The sequence below is a fragment of the Oncorhynchus nerka genome, linkage group LG15 (genome assembly GCF_034236695.1).
Source record: "Oncorhynchus nerka isolate Pitt River linkage group LG15, Oner_Uvic_2.0, whole genome shotgun sequence".
NCBI classification, from domain to species: Eukaryota; Metazoa; Chordata; class Actinopteri; order Salmoniformes; family Salmonidae; genus Oncorhynchus; species Oncorhynchus nerka.
The window spans coordinates 105,653,802-105,673,960 of record NC_088410.1 but is presented as its reverse complement, the minus strand read 5'-3'; the positions used below and the strand labels follow the sequence as shown (position 1 = coordinate 105,673,960).

General features: G+C 41.5%; 1 protein-coding gene across 7 annotated transcripts in view; it reads right to left on the bottom strand.

Moving 5' to 3' along the window:
• Positions 1–20,159, bottom strand: part of LOC115118617 (E3 ubiquitin-protein ligase makorin-2-like) — a 51,962-nt gene that overhangs the window by 19,555 nt on the left and 12,248 nt on the right. For all 7 annotated transcript variants that reach the window (XR_010458872.1, XR_010458871.1, XR_010458873.1 and 4 more), the window contains 4 exons: positions 16,410–16,538; positions 16,090–16,277; positions 517–836; positions 98–303 (listed from right to left, as the gene is read on the bottom strand). Coding sequence is in view for 4 of the 7 variants with exons in the window: in XM_065002131.1 (XP_064858203.1) it covers positions 98–303; positions 517–836; positions 16,090–16,277; positions 16,410–16,538 (843 nt within the window). In the remaining 3 variants the exon portion in view is untranslated. The remainder of the gene's footprint in view (positions 1–97; positions 304–516; positions 837–16,089; positions 16,278–16,409; positions 16,539–20,159) is intronic.

Sequence of the window (20,159 nt, the reverse complement as noted above, 5' to 3'; positions counted from 1 at the left end):
ACTTGATGAACTTGTTCTCAAACTGCTTGGTGTTTATAGTAGTTATCAACTCACTTGTTCTCAAACTGCTTGGTGTTTATAGTAGTTATCAACTCACTTGTTCTCAAACTGCTTGGCGCAGCGCCACTGGCGGATGCATGAGAGGCAGTATGTGTGGCAGCAGGAAGAGAGGATCCCGAAGCGTCTCTCTGAGGCAGCAGCTTTCTCATAAACCACCTCCATACAGATAGAACACACCTTGTCCTGGCTGTGCTGCGCTGCAAACGCCTTCTCCATGTCCGCCTCAAACACCAACATACACATCTGACAGAGGCGGGTGATACATGTACCTATTAATATCCTAAACAGTTTTGTTTGACTTGCCCATTGTCCTCCACATAGGACACACTTCTATCAACATAAAGATGCATCAGACAGTGTAATTAGAGCCTCCAGAACCACGTGGCCTCATACCTTCTGGTGAGCTCTCCTCTGATCGTGGTCATGTCGGGGTTAGGGTTAAAATATGGGTCCTACCTTCTCGTGAGCTCTCCTCTGCTCAGGGTTGTGTGGGTGGAGCACCTGCAGACGGCAGATATCACACATATCACCGTGGAGATAGGGACAGGTGTTTCCGTAGTTACACTGTCCTGCAGCGGCGTAGGGGCAGAGCTGTGGCTGGGGGCCAGCGACATGGTAGGGGCCGGCCGTGGCAGAACACTCCAGACCGGTCCTGATGGCATCCAGGTAGGAGTGTGGAGGTTTGGCATGGGCACTGTTGTCATGGTACTCCGTCCAACAGTCCGCCTCTGAGCCACCCCCACCGAAGGGCATCATTGTACTGTCACACCCCAGGGCTGGAACACACAGGCACAGACAGAGAGAGAAAGACAGTTAAAGTCAAGGCCACAGAACACTGGATTCACTATTGATACTACTGGCTGCATCACATGGACACCTAGTGACAAACTACATACTAAAATGATTGATTTAAATTTGAGACAACTATACAGTTGAAGTCAGAAGTTCACATACACTTAGGTTGGAGTCATTAAAACTCGCTTTTCAACCACTCCACAAATTTCTTGTTAACAAACTATAGTCTTGGCAAGTTGTTAGGACATTTACTTTGTGCATGACAAGTCATTTTTCCAACAATTATTTACAGACAGATTATTTCACTTATAATTCACTATATCACAATTCAAGAGGGTGAGAAGTTTACATACAGTAAGTTGACAGTGCCTTTAAGCAGCTTGGATAAATTCCAGAAAATGATATCATGGCTTTAGAAGCTTCTGATAGGCTAATAGACATAATTTGAGTCAAATGGAGGTGTACCTGTGGATGTATTTGGAAATAAATTGTAGACCTCCACAAGTCTGGTTCATCATTGGGAGCAATTTCCAAACGCCTGAACATACCATGTTCATCTGTACAAACAATAGTACGCAAGTATAAACACCATGGGACCACGCAGCCGCCATACCAAATCAATCCCAGAACAAAAGCAAAGGACCTTGTGAAGATGCTGGAGGAAACAGGTACAAAACTATCTATATCCACAGTAAAACAAGTCCTATATCGACATAACCTGAAAGTTCTCTCAGCAAGGAAGAAGCCACTGCTCCAAAACCGCCATAAAAAGGCCAGATTACGGTTTGCAACTGCACATGGGGACAAAGATCGTACTTTTTGGAGAAATGTCCTCTGGTATGATGAAACAAAAATAGAACTGTTTGGCCATAATCACCATTGTTATGTTTGGAGGAAAAAGGGGGAGGCCGAAGAACACCATCCCAACCGTGAAGCATGGGGGTGGCAGCATCATGTTGTAGGGTGCTTTGCTGCAGGAGGGACTGGTGCACTTCACAAAATAGATGGCATCATGATGACGGAAAATTACGTGGATATATTGAAGCAACATCTCAAGACATCAGTCAGGAAGTTAAATCTTGGTCACAAATGGGTCTTCCAAATGAACAATGACCCCAAGCATACTTCCAAAGTTGTGGTAAAACAGCTTAAGGACAACAAAGTCAAGGTGAAACGTTTGACCCAAGTTTAAATTGTTTAAGGCAATGCTACCAAATACTAATTAAGTGTATGTAAACTTCTGACCCACTGGGAATGTGATGAAAGAAATAAAAGCTGAAATAAATAACTCTATTATTATGAAAATTTCATTAAAATAAATTGGTGATCCTAACTGACCTAAGACAGGGAATTTTTACTAAATGTATTTGGCTAAGGTGCATGTAAACCTCCGACTTCAACGGTACCCTCTCACATGTAGACTAACATAATATTAACTTTTGCAAAATTCTACAACAAATGTTAATGTCTCAGTAACAGGAGTAGAGAAATAAGATTTCTTTCTTTCAGCATGTCTTGGGAAAATGTGAATGCGTGTGTAATGTCATCTTTGACATTATTATGCAAGCAGAAAATACACTACATGACCAAAAGAATGACGAGCAGGTGTCCACAAACATCTCATTCCAAAATCATGGGCATTAATATGGAGTCGGTCCCCCCTTTTCTGCTATAACAGCCTCCACTCTTCTGGGAAGGCTTTCCATTACAGTGCCTTGCAAAAATATTCATCCGCCTTGGCGTTTTTCCTATTTTGTTGACTACATTCTGTAAATTGATTTGGATTTCATGTAATGGACATACACAAAATAGTCCAAATTGGTGAAGTGAAATTAAAAATATGACTCGTTTCAAAAAATAAATAAAAAACAGAAAAGTGGTGTGTGCATATGTAGTCACCCCCTTTGCTATGATGCCCCTAAATAAGATCTGGTGCAACCAATTACCTTCAGAAGTCACATTATTAATTAAATAAAGTCTACCTGTGTGTAATCTAAGTGTCACATGATCTCAGTGTAATATACACTACTCAAAAAAATAAAGGGAACACTTAAACAACACAATGTAACTCCAAGTCGATCACACTTCTGTGAAATCAAACTGTCCACTTAGGAAGCAACACTGATTGACAATAAATGTCACATGCTGTTGTGCAAATGGAATAGACAACAGGTGGAAATTATAGGCAATTAGCAAGACACCCCCAATAAAGGAGTGGTTCTGCAGGTGGTGACCACTTCTCAGTTCCTATGCTTCCTGGCTGATGTTTTGGTCACTTTTGAATGCTGGCGGTGCTTTCACTCTAGTGGTAGCATGAGACGGAGTCTACAACCCACACAAGTGGCTCAGGTAGTGCAGCTCATCCAGGATGGTACATCAATGCGAGCTGTGAAAAGAAGGTTTGCTGTGTCTGTCAGTGTAGTGTCCAGAGCATGGAGGCGCTACCAGGAGACAGGCCAGTACATCAGGAGACGTGGAGGAGGCCGTAGGAGGGCAACAACCCAGCAGCAGGACCGATACCTCCGCCTTTGTGCAAGGAGGAGCAGGAGGAGCACTGCCAGAGCCCTGCAAAATTACCTCCAGCAGGCCACAAATGTGCATGTGTCTCCTCAGACACCATGAGGGTGGTATGAGGGCCCGACGTCCACAGGTCGGGGTTGTGCTTACAGCCCAACACCGTGCAGGACGTTTGGCATTTGCCAGAGAACACCAAAATTGGCAAATTCGCCACTGGCGCCCTGTGCTCTTCACAGATGAAAGCAGATTCACACTGAGCACTTAACAGACGTGACGCCCTCCATGTGCTCGCCAGAGGTAGCCTGACTGCCATTAGGTACCGAGATGAGATCCTCAGACCCCTTGTGAGACCATATGCTGGTGCGGTTGGCCCTGGGGTCCTCCTAATGCAAGACATTGCTAGACCTCATGTGGCTGGAGTGTCAGCAGTTCCTGCAAGAGGAAGGCATTGATGCTATGGACTGGCCCGCCCTTTCTCCAGACCTGAATCCAATTGAGCACATCTGGGACATCATGTCTCGCTCCAGCTTTAGTCCAGGTCTGGGAGGAGATCCCTCAGGAGACCATCCGCCACCTCATCAGGAGCATGCCCAGGCGTTGTAGGGAGGTCATACAGGCATGTGGAGGCCACACACACTACTGAGCCTCATTTTGACTTGTTTTAAGGACATTACATCAAAGTTGGATCAGCCTGTAGTGTGGTTTTCCACTTTAATTTTGAGTGGAACTCCAAATCCAGACCTCCGTGGGTTGATAAATTTGATTTCCATTGATAGTTTTTGTGTGATTTTGTTGTCAGCACATTCAACTATGTAAAGACAAAAGTATTTAATAAGAATATTTCATTCATTCAGATCTAGGATGTTTTATTTTAGTGTGCCCTTTAATTTTTTGAGCAGTATATATATATATATATATATATATATATATATATATATATATACACACATACATACACACATACATACACACACACACGTGTTCTGAAAGGCCCCAGAGTCTGCAACGCCACCAAGCAAGCGGCACCAGCAACAGGCCAGGCTCCAAACAGTACGAGGTGAACCTCCATCCCAGTCTCAAATCTCTGGGAGACTGAAACAGGTTTCCCTCAAGAATTTCCCTGTATTTAGCACCATCCATAATTTCTTCAATTCTGACCAGTCCCTGCTGATGAAAAACATCCCCACAGCATGATGCTGCAACCGCTACGCTTCATGCGCCAAATTCAAAACAGAAATCCCATAATTATAATTCCTCAAACATACAAGTATTTTACACCATTTTAAAGATAAACTTCTTGTAAATCCAGCCAGTGTCCGATTTCAAATAGGCTTTACGCGAAAGCACACCAAACATTTTATGTTAGGTCAGCACCTAGTCACAGAAAACCATACAGCCATTTTCCAGCCAAGGAGAGTGCTCACAAAAATCAGAAAAAGCGATTAAATTAAATCACTAACCTTTGATGAGCTTCATTAGATGGCACTCACAGGACTTCATGTTAGTTTCATGTTGTGTTTTGTTCGATAAAGTTAATCTTTATGTCGAAAAACCTCATTTGAAATTGGTGTGTTATGATCAGAAATGCATTGTCTCAAACAAACATCCCGTGAAAGTGCAGAGAGCCACGTCAAATTACAGGAATACTCATAATAAAGATTGATAAAAGATACAAGTGTTATGCATGGAAATATAGATACGCTTCTCCTTAATGCAACCGCTGTGTCAGATTTCAAAAAGGCTTTACGGCGAAAGCCCACCTTGCGATTATGTTAAGTCAGCGCTAGTCACAGAAAAACATCCAGCCATTTTCCAAAGGAGAGGTGTCAGAAAAGTCAGAAATAGCGTTATAAATATTCACTAACCTTTGATGATCTTTATCGGAATGCACTCTCAGGAATCCCAGTTCCACAATAAATGTTTGTTTTGTTTGATAAAGTCCATCATTTATGTCTAAATACATCCTTTTTGTTAGAGCGTTTAGCCCAGTAATCCAAATGCATAATGCGCGATCACTTGTTCAGACGAAATGTCAAGTTCTATTACAGTTCGTAGAAGCATGTCAAACGATGTATAGAATCAATCTTTAGGATGTTTTTATCATACATCTTCAATAATGTTCTAACCGGAGAATTCCTTTGTCTTTAGAAATGCAAATGGAATGCAGCCACCGCTCACGGGCACACGCGTGATCAGCTAATGGCACTCTGCCAGACCTCTGGCTAAAACAGCTCTCTTTCTCTCCCCCTTCACAGCAGAAGCCTGAAACAAGGTTATAAAGACTGTTGACATCTAGTGGAAGCCTTAGTAAGGGCAATATGAACGCATAGACACTGTGTATTCGATAGGCAATGACTTGAAAAACTACAAACTTCAGATTTCCCACTTCCTGGTTGGATTCTTTTCTCAGGTTTTTCATGTGAGTTCTGTTATACTCACAGACAGCATTCAAACAGTTTTAGAAACTGCCGAGTGTTTTCTATCCAAATCTACTAAGTATATGCATATTCTAGCTTTTGGGCCTGAGTAGCAGGCAGTTTACTCTGGGCATCTTTTTATCCAAGCTACTCAATACTGCCGCCCAGTCACAAAGAAGTTAAGGGGAAACATTTAAATGTCTTGGAATGGCCTAGTCAAAGCCCAGACCTCAACCCAATTGGGAATCTGTGGGATGACTTAAAGATTGCAGTACACCAGCAGAACCCATCCAACTGGAAGCTGCTGGAGCAGTTTTGCCTTGAAAAATTGGCAAAAAACCCAGGGGCTAGATGTGCCAAGCTTATAGAGACGTACCCCAAGAGACTTGCAGCTGTAATTGCTGCAAAAGGTGGCTCTACAAAGTATTGACTTTGGGGTGGTGAATAGTTATGCATGCTCAAGTTCAGGTTTTTTTGTCTTATTTCTTGTTTGTTTCACAATGAAAAATATTTTGCTTCTTAAAAGTGGTAGGCATGTTGTGTAAATTAAATGATACAAACCCCCCCCCAAAATAATTTTTAATTCCAGGCAACAAAATAGGAAAAATGCTAAGGGGGTGAATACTTTCACAAGCCACTGTAGATGTTGGAACATCGCTCCCAGCAGCACTCGGTAGCACCGCATCTCAGTGCTAGAGGCGTCACTACAGACCCTGGTTTGATTCCAGGCTGTATCACAACCGGCCGTTATTGGGAGTCCCGTAGGGCAGCGCACAATTGGCCCAGCATCGTCCGGTTTCGGCCGGGGTAGGCCGTCATTGTAAATAGATAGTTAAATAAAAGTTAAATAAATTTAAAAACATCGCTGTGGGGACTTGCTTCCATTCAGCCACAACAGCATCGGCGTTCCAATTCAGTCGGCGTTCCAATTCATCCCAAAGGTGTTAAAATGGGGTTTAGGTCAGGGCTCTGTGCAGGCCAGTCAAGTTCTTCTACACCAATCTCAATAAACCATTTCAATTTGGACCTCACTTTGTGCATGGGGGAATTGTCATGCTGAAACAGGAAAGGTCCTTCCCTACACTGTTTCCACAAAGTTGTCTAGAAATGTAATTGTATGCTGGAGCATTAAGATGTCCTTTCACTGGAACTAAGAGGCTTAGCCTGAATCATGAAAAACAGCCCCAGACCATTATTCATCCTCCAAACTTTACAGTTGCCACTATGCATTCGGGGCAAGTAGCATTCTCCTGGCATCCACCAACCCAGATTTGTCCATCATACTGCAAGGTGGTGAAGGGTGATTCATAGTTAAATAAAAGTTAAATACATTTCCACTGCTCCAGAGTCCAATAGCAGCGAGCTTTACACAACTCCATCCAACTTTTGGCATTACACATGGTGATCTTAGGCTTGTGTGCGGCTGCTCGGCGATGGAAACTCATTTCATGAAGCTCCCGACGAACAGTTCTTGTGCTGACGTTGCTTCCAGAGGCTGTTTGGAACTTGGTACTGAGTGTTACAACTTTTAACGCGCTACAGCACTCTGCGGTCCTGCTCTGTGAGCTTGTGTGGCCTAACACTTCGCGGCTGAGCCGTTGAAGCTCCTAGACGTTTCCACTTCCCAATAACAGCACTTACAATTGACTGGAACAGCTCAAGCAGGGCAGAAATTTGCTGAACTGACTTGTTGGACAGGTGGCATCCTATAACGGTGCCATGTCACTAAGCTCGTTAAACATTGGCAGTAGAATGGCCTGTCTATGAAGATTGCATGGCTATGTGAAGAAATGTGTTTCTTAGTTCTCAGCTTTTCATTTCCTTAAAACCAGTCAAACTCATGACATTTGGACATTTTGTACAGGAACAATCTTTCCACTGATCCACAGATCAATGTAAGACTATCTTGAAGTCTAATTGATTTAGTCTTCTAGGCCAGGTCAACAAGTTAAGACAGAAGAGAAGCTGCATGTATCTAACTATAGTTGACAAACAAATGGCCAACCAAATGTTGGAAATTATAAGCAGAAACTTAATTTAAATTATAGTAAATTAATGATAGTAGGCTAAATATCTATGGTGGATCGAACTGCGCAGGTAACCTACTTTCTGAAGTGATCTTTTTGAAAATAGAAGAATATTTCAAAGATAAATACACAACACAGAGACAGAGTACCAAGGGTCAATAGACAACGATCAATGGAAATAGTGGTTTTTCTGTAATATGGAATTATTTATCAAATGGGTCAGAGACATAGGAGGAATTTGTCTATGCAGTGAGCCTGAAATGGGATACTTGTTATTGGGCCATTTGCTCAGTTGTACTGTAAGGACTTCTAATTGGTCAACCACAGGCTAGGGCTGGATTTTAAAACTAGATCCTGTCCCTTTGATCTGTGGAGATAATCACAGTGGAGAACCACAGGAGAGAATCACTGGAGAGCATCACTGAGGACAGGGGAGAATTGCCATCTACTTCCAAGCATGATTTGTACTTTTTGAATAAAACTATTATTTTCCTCCCCTGATTTTCTTTGGGGTCTGTGTTATTAAAGAATAACATAAACTGCTAAAAACAATCAGATGAAAACATCACACAACACCTATGACATTTTTTATTTCACCTTTATTTAACCAGGTATGGCCAGTTGAGAATAAGTTCTCATTGACAACTGTGACCTGGCCGAGATAAAGCACAGCAGTGCGACAAAAACAACACAGAATTACACATAAATAAACGTACAGTCAAAAACACAATAGAAAAGAAACATAGTAAACTCTATGAACAGTGTGTGCAAATGTAGAAGAGTAGGGAGGTAGGCAATAAATAGGCCATAGAGGCGAAGATAATTACAATTTAGCATTAATAATGGAGTGATGTGCAGATGATGATGTGCAGGCTGAAATACTGGGGTAAAAAAAGATCAAGAGAAGAGCAAGAGGGTAAGTAATGATAGGCTCACCTTGGGGTCATGATAGGGGCTGAACCAAATGTTTGATGTATTATAATAATTGATTGAGTTTGAGTTTATTTTTTACAGGGACAGTGCACATTAACCAACGTTTCAGTAAAGGCGCCGGTTTTAGCCAGCCAGCTAATTTTCAACCGCAGTCCCTGGTTATGCTTTTGTTGTATTAATAGAAGGGGAAGGGCTATAAGACCCCTCCTCCACTACATTTATAGTGTCCTGGACTACAGATTAGCAATATATATATGCATTATAAGGTTTAATATTGTTCCACAGTTATTTTCTAGTCTCTGCCTCTAAGAAACGGTCTGAGAGATGTGTGAGTTATTGCAGTCAAAATAGGGTGTCTGTGAGAAAGCACCTCAAGGATAAAGGAGATTCATAGACACAGAACCCTGCAAAGGAGTGAAAGAGATAAGAGACAAGTCAGACATACCACTATAAAGCCACACGGAAGTGGAAAATTACTGCTGAGCCCTTAGAAAACACTGGAACTATTGTTCTCTCCTGCAAGTTTGTAAAACTGTTATTGTTCACTGTCTTTTTTACTGTTGTTTTACTTACCTATTGTTCACATAATACCATTTTTGCACTGTTGGTTAGAGCCTGTAAGTAAGCATTTCACTGTAAGGTCTACACCTGTTGAATTCGGAGCACGTGACAAATAAACTTTGATTTGATATGCATGGGCTTGGTCTCATGTGAAGAAGGTTTTGAAGTAGGCAGTTACATCACTAGGGGTTGACTAAAAGCAACTTTTCCTATTTTGCAGAACTCAGGAGAGAAATCATTTGTATGTTTGATCCTTGACTTCTGTCTACAGCTGTATTTTGATTCAAATGTATATGATTTATAAGTGCACATTGAAAATTCATTATTAAATAGAAGCCCAAGAAAAGAAGCCCAACAGTAATAATATGGGGATGAGGTAGTAGGGTGTATTATTTACACATTGGATGTGTACAGGTACAATGATGGGTAAGCTGCTCTGACAGCTGATGCATAAAGTTAGAGAGGGAGATAAGACTCCAACTTCAGAGATGTTTGCAATTCGTTCCAGGAAGGAAAAGTAAGTGTTGGCTTTGGGGATGACCAGTGCAATGTACCTTCTGGGGCGCGTGCTATGGGTGGGTGTTGCTATGGTGACCAGTGAGCTGAGATAAGGCAGGGCTTTACCTAGCAAAGACTTATAGATGACCTGGAGCCAGTGGGTTTGGCGACAGATATTTATAGTGAGGGCCAGCCAACGAGAGCATACAGGCCGCAGTGGTGGGTAGTATATGGGGCTTTGGTGACAAAACGGATAGCTACATAGACTACATCCAGTTTGCTGAGTAGAGTGTTGGGGGCAATTTTGTAAATGACATCGTCAAAGTCAAGGATAGGTAGGATAGTCAGTTTTACGAGGGTATTTTTTTATCTTATTTTTTTAACCTTTATTTTAATAGGCAAGTCAGTTAACCTCTTCAGTCGACCCTCTACTTTTTTGAACATTCTGTTAAAAATCGCGCAACATTTCAGCGCCCTGCTACTCATGCCAGGAATATAGTATATGCATTTGCTTAGTCTGTGTGGATAGAAAACACTCAGACGTTTAAAAAACTGGTTAAATCACTGCTGTGGCTTTACCAGAACGGCATTTACATCGAAAAGCACAGGAAAAACTGATCACTGAAAATGGGGAAAATATATCCATGCGCTACTTGAACCCATTGATAAACGTGAACCACAATTAATTGACTGAGGTTGCAGTACCTACAGCTTCCACAGGGTGTCTAGAGTCTTGTCATTTCCCTTCAAGTTTTTTCTTGGTCAAACACATACAGGACACCGTATCTAATCCGGTCTAGGACCGGATATTTTCGTTGAGTTTCTAGCCGGACATTTTTCCAGACGGACAGCTAATGATCTTTACATCGCCTCCTGATGAATTTTATCGCTTATTAACGTTTACTAATACCTAAAGTTGCATTACAAACGTATTTCGAAGTGTTTTGTGAAAGTTTATCGTCGACTTTTTGAATTTTAAAAAATGACGTTACGTTTTGAAACGATGTTTTTTTCGTTTATCACACAGTCTACATATAACGATATCTAGGCTTTATATGGACCGATTTAATCGAAATAAAGACCCAAATAGTGTTTATGGGACATCTAGGAGTGCCAACAAAGAAGATGGTGAAAGGTAATGAATGTTTTCTATTTTATTGTGCGGTTTGTGTAACGCCGAAATGCTAATTATTTTGTTTACGTCCCCTGTGGGTCTTTTGGGGTGTTGCATGCTATCAGATAATAGCTTCTCATGCTTTCGCCGAAAAGCATTTTAAAAATCTGACTTGTTGCCTGGATTCACAACGAGTGTAGCTTTAATTCGATACCCTGCATGTGTATTTTAATGAACTTTTGAGTTTTAACTAATACTATTAGCATTTAGCGTAGCGCATTTGCATTTCCAGAGCTCTAGTTGGGACGCAAGCGTCCCGGGTAGAAGCAACAGGTTAAGAACAAATTCTTATTTTCAATGACGGCCTAGGAACAGTGGGTTAACTGCCTGTTCAGGGGCAGAACGACAGATTTGTACCTTGTCAGCTCGGGGATTTGAACTTGCAACCTTCCGCATACTAGTCCAACGCTCTAACCACTTGGCTACCCTGCCCCATGTTTGGCAGCATGACTGACGGAGGCTTTGTTGCGAAATAGGAAGCTGATTTCTAATTTTGGATTGGAGATGCTTAATGTGAGTCTGGAAGGAGAGTTTACAGTCTAACCAGACACCTAGGTATTTGTTGTTGTCCACATATTTGAGGTCAGAACCGTCCAGAGTAGTGATGCTAGTCAGGCGGGAGGGTGCGGGCAGCAATTGGTTGAAGAGCATACATTTAGTTTCACTAGCATTTAAAAGCAGTTGGAGGTTTGCTAGCACAGTGTCCAAAGGCCTGATGTAGACAGAATGGTGTCGTCTGCGTAGAGGTGGATCAGAGAATCACCAGCAGCAAGAGCGGCATCATTGATACAGTTGAAGTCAGGAGTGTACATACACCGTAGCCAAATGCATTTAAACACCGTTTTCAAAATTCCTGACATTTAATCCTAGTAAAATTTCCCTGTCTTAGGTCAGTTAGGATCAACATTTTAAGAATGTGAAATGTCAGAATAATAGTAGAGAAAATGATTTATTTCAGCTTTTATTTATTTCATAACATTCCCAGTGGGTCAGAAGTTTACATCCACTCAATTAGTATTTGGTTGCATTGCCTTTAAATGGTTTAACTTTGGTCAAACGTTTCCGGTAGCATTCCACAACCTTCCCACAATAAGGTGAATATTGGCCCATTCCTCCTGACAGAGCTGGTGTAACTGAGTCAGGTTTGCAGGCCTCCTTGCTCGCGCACGCCTTTTCACTTTTGCAAAAAAAAAATGTATATGAGAGAGAGGTCAGGGCTTTGTGATGGCCACTCCAATAACTTGACTTTGTTGTCCTTAAGCCATTTTGCCACAACTCTAGAAGTATGCTTGGGGTCATTGTCCATTTGGAAGACCCATTTGCGACCAAGCTTTAACTTCCTGACTGATGTCTTGAGCTGTTGCTTCAATATATCCACATAATTTTCCACCCTCATGATGCCATCTATTTTGTGAAGTGCACCAGTCCCTCCTGCAGCAAAGCCCCCCCACAACATGATGCTGCCACCGCCGTGCTTCACGGTTGGGATGGTGTTCTTGAGCTTGCAAGCCTCCCCCTTTTTCCTCCAAACATAATGATGGTCATTATGGCCAAATAGTTCTATTTTTGTTTCATCATACCAGAGGACATTTCTCCAAAAAGTACAATATTTTTCCCCATGTGCAGTTGCAAACCGTAGTCAAACTTTTTTTTATGGCGGTTTTGGAGCAGTGGCTTCTTCCTTGCTGAGAGGACTTTCAGGTTATGTCGATGTAGGACTTGTTTTACTGTGGATATAGATACTTTTGTACCAGTTTCCTCCAGCATTTTCACAAGGTCCTTTGCTGTTGTTCTGGGATTGATTTGCACTTTTCACACCAAAGTACGTTCATCTCTAGGAGACAGAATGAGTCTCCTTCCTGAGCAGTATGACGGCTGCGTGGTCACATAATGTTTATACTTATGTACTATTATTTGTACAGATGAACGTGGTATCTTCAGGCGTTTGGAAATTGTCCCAAGGACGAACCAGACTTGTGGATGTCGACAATTTATTTTCTGAGGTTTTGGCTGATTTATTTTGATTTCCCCATGATGTCAAGCAAGCAAAGGAGGACTGAGTTTGAAGGTAGGTCTTGAAATACATCCACAGGTACACCTCCAATTGACTCAGATGATGTCAATTAGCCTATCAGAAGCCTTCTAAAGCCATGACATAATTTTCTGGAATTTTCCAAGCTGTTTAACTTCTTGGCGCACCCATCCCGCTAGCGGGATCATTTTCCTCAACATCCGCTGAATTGCAGAGTGCCAACTTCAATTTAAATTACTAAAAATATTTGATTTTCATGAAATCACAAGTGAAATATAGCAAAACACAGCTTAGCTTGCTGTTAATCCACCTGGCGTGTCAGATTTCAAAAAATCTTTGCAGCTAAAGCAAACCAAGCGTTTATGTAAGGACATCTCTCTCAGCAGACAAAACATTACAAACAGCTAGCAGCAAAGTAGATTTGTCACGAAAGTCAGAAAAGCAATCAAATTAATCGCTTACCTTTGATGACCTTTGGATGTTTGCACTCACGAGACTCCCAGTTACACAATAAATGTTCCTTTTGTTCCATAAAGATTATTTTTATATCCAAAATACCTCCATTTGGTTGGCGCGTTATGTTCAGTAATCCACAGGCTCGAGCGGTCACGACATTGCCAGGTCTCTGACCTCCTCCCTATAGGCTGTCTCATCGTTGTCAGTGATCAGGCCTACCACCCGGCCTACCACTGTTGTGTCACCAGCAAACTTAATGGTGTCGGACTCGTGCTTGGCCAAGCAGTCGTGGGTGAAGAGGGAGTACAGGAGGGGACTAAGCACACACCCCTGAGGGGCCCCGTGTTAAGGATCAGTGTGGCAGATATGATGCCGCCTACCCTTACCACCTGGGGGCGGTCCGTCAGGAAGTCCAGGATCCAGTTGCAGAGGGAGGGGGTTCAGTGCCAGGGTCCTTAGCTTAGTGATGAGCTTTGTGGGTGCAATAGGTTGAAAACAAAGTCACTATAAACAGACACCCCTTATTATTTGTAACTAATTTGCTTATGCATTTGACTTAATCTAAATTGTATATACCACATGCTTTAGCATTATGCTTTGTCCATGCTTTAGTCATTATGCTTTAGAACAGAACCAGTGTAGTGGGATTCAATCTTAGTCCTGTATTGACACTTTTCATGTTTTATGGTTCGTCTGAGGGCATAGTGGGATATGTTATAAGCGTCTGGATTAGTGTCCCCATCCTTGAAAGGTGCAGCTCTGTTGCCTGTAATCCATGGCTTCTGGTTGGGATATGTACGTACGGTCACTGTGGGAACGACATCGTCGATGCACTTATTGATGAAGCCGATGACTGAGGTGGTATACTCCTCAATGCCATTGGATGAATCCTGGAACATATTCGAATCTGTGCCCGCAAAACAGTCCTGTAGCGTAGTATCCGCGTCATCTGACGAGTCCCTGGTACCTCCTGCTTTAGTTTTTGCTTGTAAGCAGGAATCAGGAGGATAGAATTATGGTCAGATTTGTATGCGTCTCTGTGTGTAGAGTAAAGGTGGGCTAACATTTTTTTTTTTATCTCTGGTTACACATGTAACATGCTGGTAGAAATGAGGTAAAACTGATTTAAGTTCCCCTGCATTAAAGTCCCCGGTCACTAGGAGCGCCGCTTCTGGATAAGCATTTTCTTGTTTGCTTATGGCCTTATACAGCTGGTTGAGTGTGGTCTTAGTGCCAGCATCGGTTTGTGGTGGTAAATAAACGCCTACGAAAAATATAGATGAAAACTCTCTTGGTAGATAGTGTGGAAAACACTTGGTAGACCAGCTGTTATTGACAAATAGTTTCACACCCACCCCTCGTCCTACCAGACACAGCTGTTCCGTCCTGCCGATGCACAGAAAACCCAGCCAAAATAATATTATCCGCTCGTCGTTCAGCCACGACTCGTGAAACATAAAATATTTCATTTTTATGTTCCGTTGGTAGGATAGTCTCAGGCGGAGATCATCCAGTTTATTTTCCAGTGATTGCACGTTGGCCAATAGAATGGATGGTAGAGGCGGGTTACCCACTCGCAGACAAATGCTCACAAGGCCCCCTGAATTTCCTTCTTTTCTTCACACGAATGACTGAGATTTGGTCCTGGTCTCGGAGAGGCAGTATATCCTTTGCGTCGGACTTAAAAAAAAAAAAATGTTCATCCAGTTCGAAGTGAGTAATCGCTGTTCTGATTTCCAGAAGATCTTTTCAATCATAAGAGACGGTGGCAGCAACATTATGTACTAAATAAGTTAAATAATGCGGGGGAAAAAAGCAATAAAAAAATATTTATAATTGTGTTTTATGCTTATTGCAGACTAGGCAGCTAGTATTACAGTGGTACCCCAACGCCGTGTGGGACAAACTGAGCATTCATTTTCAATAATCAATGTTCATTGATACTAATAAACAAGAGTGTCTGCTCTGCGTGCATTTAGAGTAGTTGAGACAAAAAGGGTAGAAAAATTCATTTTACTGTACTAGAGGAGAAGTTGACTGATATGGCTGATTCTGTTGGACCAAACCTCAAATGCAACTAGCGAGTTTAAACCGCTTTGTCAGAAGGGAAGATGTGACCTCTCAATGTTGTTGGCGTGAGAGGAAGGGGAGGGGCTTGGTGTGGTGTGTAAACCATAGAGGAAGGTGCAAAGCGAGAGGTTTCACTCTTGATAAAATCTGTCCAAAATAAGGCCAAAGCTTTTCTATGGGCTTATTTTGTCCTTAAGCTTGTCGCCTGCCTTCCTACCTTTGAGACGACTCCCATTGTTACGACGGAGACGTGAGCATCTCGTCATTATATACAGATCTCTGGTGTAAATGGGAAGATGCACAGCACAGAAGGAGCGAACGAGACCAAAAAGACAACATGAGAACAAGCGGACAAACGTTCATAAAAGTGAAAAATAACAAAACCTTGATTATTGTTACAGGCATTTCGAATATCACGCAAAAACATACATTTAAATGAATCCAATTAATTTGATATATCGCCCAGTCCTAGCGTCAACTCAAAAACAGAATAATAATGGGACACTGGTGTGCATGTAAATGTGGTCAGTGAGATTCCACCTTGCATACCTCGATCTCTCAGCACCAGCGGTTTCTTCCCCCCCTGATGCCTGGCTTGGGGTGCAGTGGGGGCGAGAGGTCCAGGCACCCCAGGGGGGATGAAGGCCCCAGCAGTGATGGGGTTTCTGTTAGGGAGGTCCATGGGCACACCTCTCCCTCCTCCTCCACCACCACCAGATGGCTTGATGTGGTCATACCTACAACACAGACAGTCCAAACACACACAATGATAATAAACACACATTTACTGAACACTATAGATGAGCATAAAACTCATACAGTAACTGTACATTCCAGCTCATCAGTGTGGTCAGTATATTGGATCTTACCTGCAGCGGTCTCCGTAGGCACACACACCTCTCTGGTAGAACTTACAGATGGTTGAAGGTTTACTGGTGGTCAGGTCATGAGAGAACATGCACCTATTCCCCTCTCGGCAGACACCATGGAGAAAATACCTGCATAGCAACACACACAAAAACAGCAGAATAAGCAAGCTAGCTAGCGTGTGGATTAGAGGTCGACCGATTATGATTTTTCAACGCCGATACCGATTATTGGAGAACCAAAAAAGCCGATATAAAAATACAAAATTTAATTATTATTATTATTTTTTGATTATTATTATTATTTTTTTTTTTTAAATCGGCCAATTTAATTGGTATTTATTTGTAATAATGAAAATTACAAAAATACTGAATGAACACTTATTTTAACTTAATATAATACATCAATAAAATCTATTTAGCCTCAAATAAATAATGAAACATGTTCAATTTGGTTTAAATAAAGCAAAAACAAAGTGTTGGAGAAGAAAGTAAAAGTGCAATATGTGCCATGTAAAAAAGCTAACGTTTAAGTTCCTTGCTCAGAACATATGAAAGCTGGTGGTTCCTTTTAACATGAGTCTTCAATATTCCCAGGTAAGAAGTTTGTAGTTATTATAGGAATTGTAGGACTATTTCCCTCTATACCATTTGTATTTCATTAACCTTTGACTATTGGATGTTCTTATAGGCACTTTAGTATTGCCAGTGTAACAGTATAGCTTCCGTCCCTCTCCTCGCTCCTCCCTGGGCTCGAACCAGGAACACAACAACAACAGCCACCATCGAAGCAGCGTTACACATGCAGAGCAAGGGGAACAACTACTAGAAGTCTCAGAGCGAGTGACGTTTGAAAAGCAATTAGCTCGCACCCCGCTAACTAGCTAGCCATTTCACATCGGTTACACCAGCCTCATCTCTGGAGTTGATATGCTTGAAGTCATAAACAGCGCAATGCTTGACGCACAATGAAGAGCTGCTGACAAAACGCAACAAAGTGCTGTTTGAATGAATGTTTACGAGCCTGCTGCTGCCTACCACCGCTCAGTCAGATACTTGTATGCTCAGTCAGATAATATGCAACGCAGGACACGCTAGATAAACTAGTAATATCATCAACCATGTGTAGTTAACTAGTGATTATGATTGGTAGATTTTTAAAAAAATAAGATAAGTTAATGCTAGCTAGCAACTTACCTTGGCTTACTGCATTCGCGTAACAGGCAGTCTCCTTGGAGTGCAACGAGAGGCAGGTGGTTATAGCGTTGGACTAGTTAACTGTAAGGTTGCAAGATTGGACCCCCGAGCTGACAAGGTGAAAATCTGCCGTTCTGCCCCTGAACGAGGCAGTTAACCCACCGTTCCTAGGCAGTCATTGAAAATAAGAATGTGTTCTTAACTGACTTGCCTAGTTAAATAAAAGGTATAAAAATAATATATATTTTTTTATATATATTTTTTTTTAAATCGGCAAATTGGTGCCCAAAAATACCGATTTCCGACTGTTATGAAAACCTGAAATCGGCCCCAATTAATCGGCCATTCCGATTAATCGGTCGACCTCTAACACACACACACGCGCGCGCGCGTGTGTGTGTGTGGACACGCCTACTCATCCAAGGGTTTTTCTTTATTTTTACTATTTTCTACATTGTAGAATAATAGTGAAGACATCAAAACTATGAAATAACACATATGGAATAATGTAGTGACCAAAAAAAAGTGTTAAATCAAATATGATTTATATTTGAGATTCTTCAAAGTAGTCACCCTTACAATTCTTTCAACCAGCTTCACCCGGAATGCTTTTCCAACAGTCTTGAAGAAGTTCCCACATATGCTGAGCACTTGGCTGCTTTTCCTTTGCTCTGCGGTCCAACTCATCCCAAACCATCTCAATTGGGTTGAGGTCTGGTGATTGTGGAGGCCAGGTCATTTGATGCACTACTCCATCACTCTCCTTGGTGAAATAGCTCTTACACAGCCTGGAGGTGTGTTTTGGGTCATTGTCCTGTTAAAAAAATATATAAATATAGTCCCACTAAACGCAAACCAAATGGGTTGTCGTATCGCTGCAGAATGCTGTGGTTGCCATGCTGGTTAAGTGTGCCTTGAAATCTAAATAAATCAGTGCCACCAGCAAAGCACCATCACACCATCTCCATGCTTCACGGTGGGAACAACACATGTGGAGATCATCCGTTCACCTACTCGGTGTCTCACAAAGACACAACGGTTGGAACCAAAAATCTCAAATTTGGACTAATCAGACCAAAGACAGATTTTCCACAGGTCTAAATGTCCATTGCTCGTGTTTCTTGGCCTAAGCAAGTCTCTTCTTATTGGTGTCCTTTAGTAGAGGTTTCTTTGCAGCAATTTGGCCAATAATGCCTGATTCACACAATCTCCTCTGAACAGTTTCTGTTGAACTCTGTGAAGCATTTATTTGGGCTGCAATCTGAGGTGCAGTTAACTAATGAACCTATCCTCTGCAGCAGAGAACTCTGGGTCTTCCTTTCCTGTGGCGGTCATCATGAGAGCCAGTTTCATCATAACACTTGATGGTTTTTGCGACTGCACTTAAAGAATATTTCAAAGTTCTTGAAATGTTCCAGATTGACTGACCTTCATGTCTTAAAGTAATGATGGACTGACCTTCTTGTCTTAAACTAATGATGGACTGTCATTTCTCTTTGCTTATTTCAGCTGTTTTTGCTATAATATGGACTTAGTCATTAACCAAATAGGGTTATCTTCTGTATACCACCCCTACCTTGTCACAACACAACTGATTGGCTCAAATGCATTAAGAAAATAAATTCCACAAATGAACTTAACATATCAAATTTTATTGGTCACATACACATGGCTAGCAGATGTTATTGCGGTTGTAGTGAAATGCTTGTGCTTCTAGTTCCGACTGTGCAGAAATATCTAACAAGTAATCTAGCAATTTCACAACATTACCCAATACACACACATCTAAGCAAAGAATGGAATTAAGAATATATAAATATATGGACGATCAATGTCAGAGCAGCAGATACTAAGACACAGTAGAATAGAATACAATATATTGTATATATAATATAGTATATAATACAATAGAATAGGAGATAAGTAATGCATGATACGTTTTTTTTTTTACACCTTTATTTAACTCTTCCCTCTACCCTCTACTTTTTTGAACATTCTGTTAAAAATCACCCAACATTTCAGCGCCCTGCTACTCATGCCAGGAATATAGTATATGCATTTGCTTAGTCTGTGTGGATAGAAAACACTCAGACGTTTATAAAACTGGTTAAATCACTGCTGTGGCTTTACCAGAACGGCATTTACATCGAAAAGCACAGGAAAAACTGATCACTGAAAGTGGAAAAATATATCCATGCGCTACTTGAACCCATTGATAAAGTTGAACCACAATTAATTGACTGAGGTTGCAGTACCTACAGCTTCCACACGGTGTCTAGAGTCTTGTCATTTGCCTTCGAGTTTTTTCTTGGTCAAACACATGCAAGGCACCGTATTTCTTCAGGTCTAGGACCGGATATTTTGGTTGAGTTTCTAGCCGGACATTTTTCCAGACGGACAGCTAATGATTTTTACATCGCCTCCTGATGAATTTTATCGCTTATTTACGTGTACTAATACCTAAAGTTGCATTACAAAAGTATTTCGAAGTGTTTTGTGAAAGTTTATCGTCGACTTTTTGAATTTAAAAAAATGACGTTACGTTTTGAAACGATG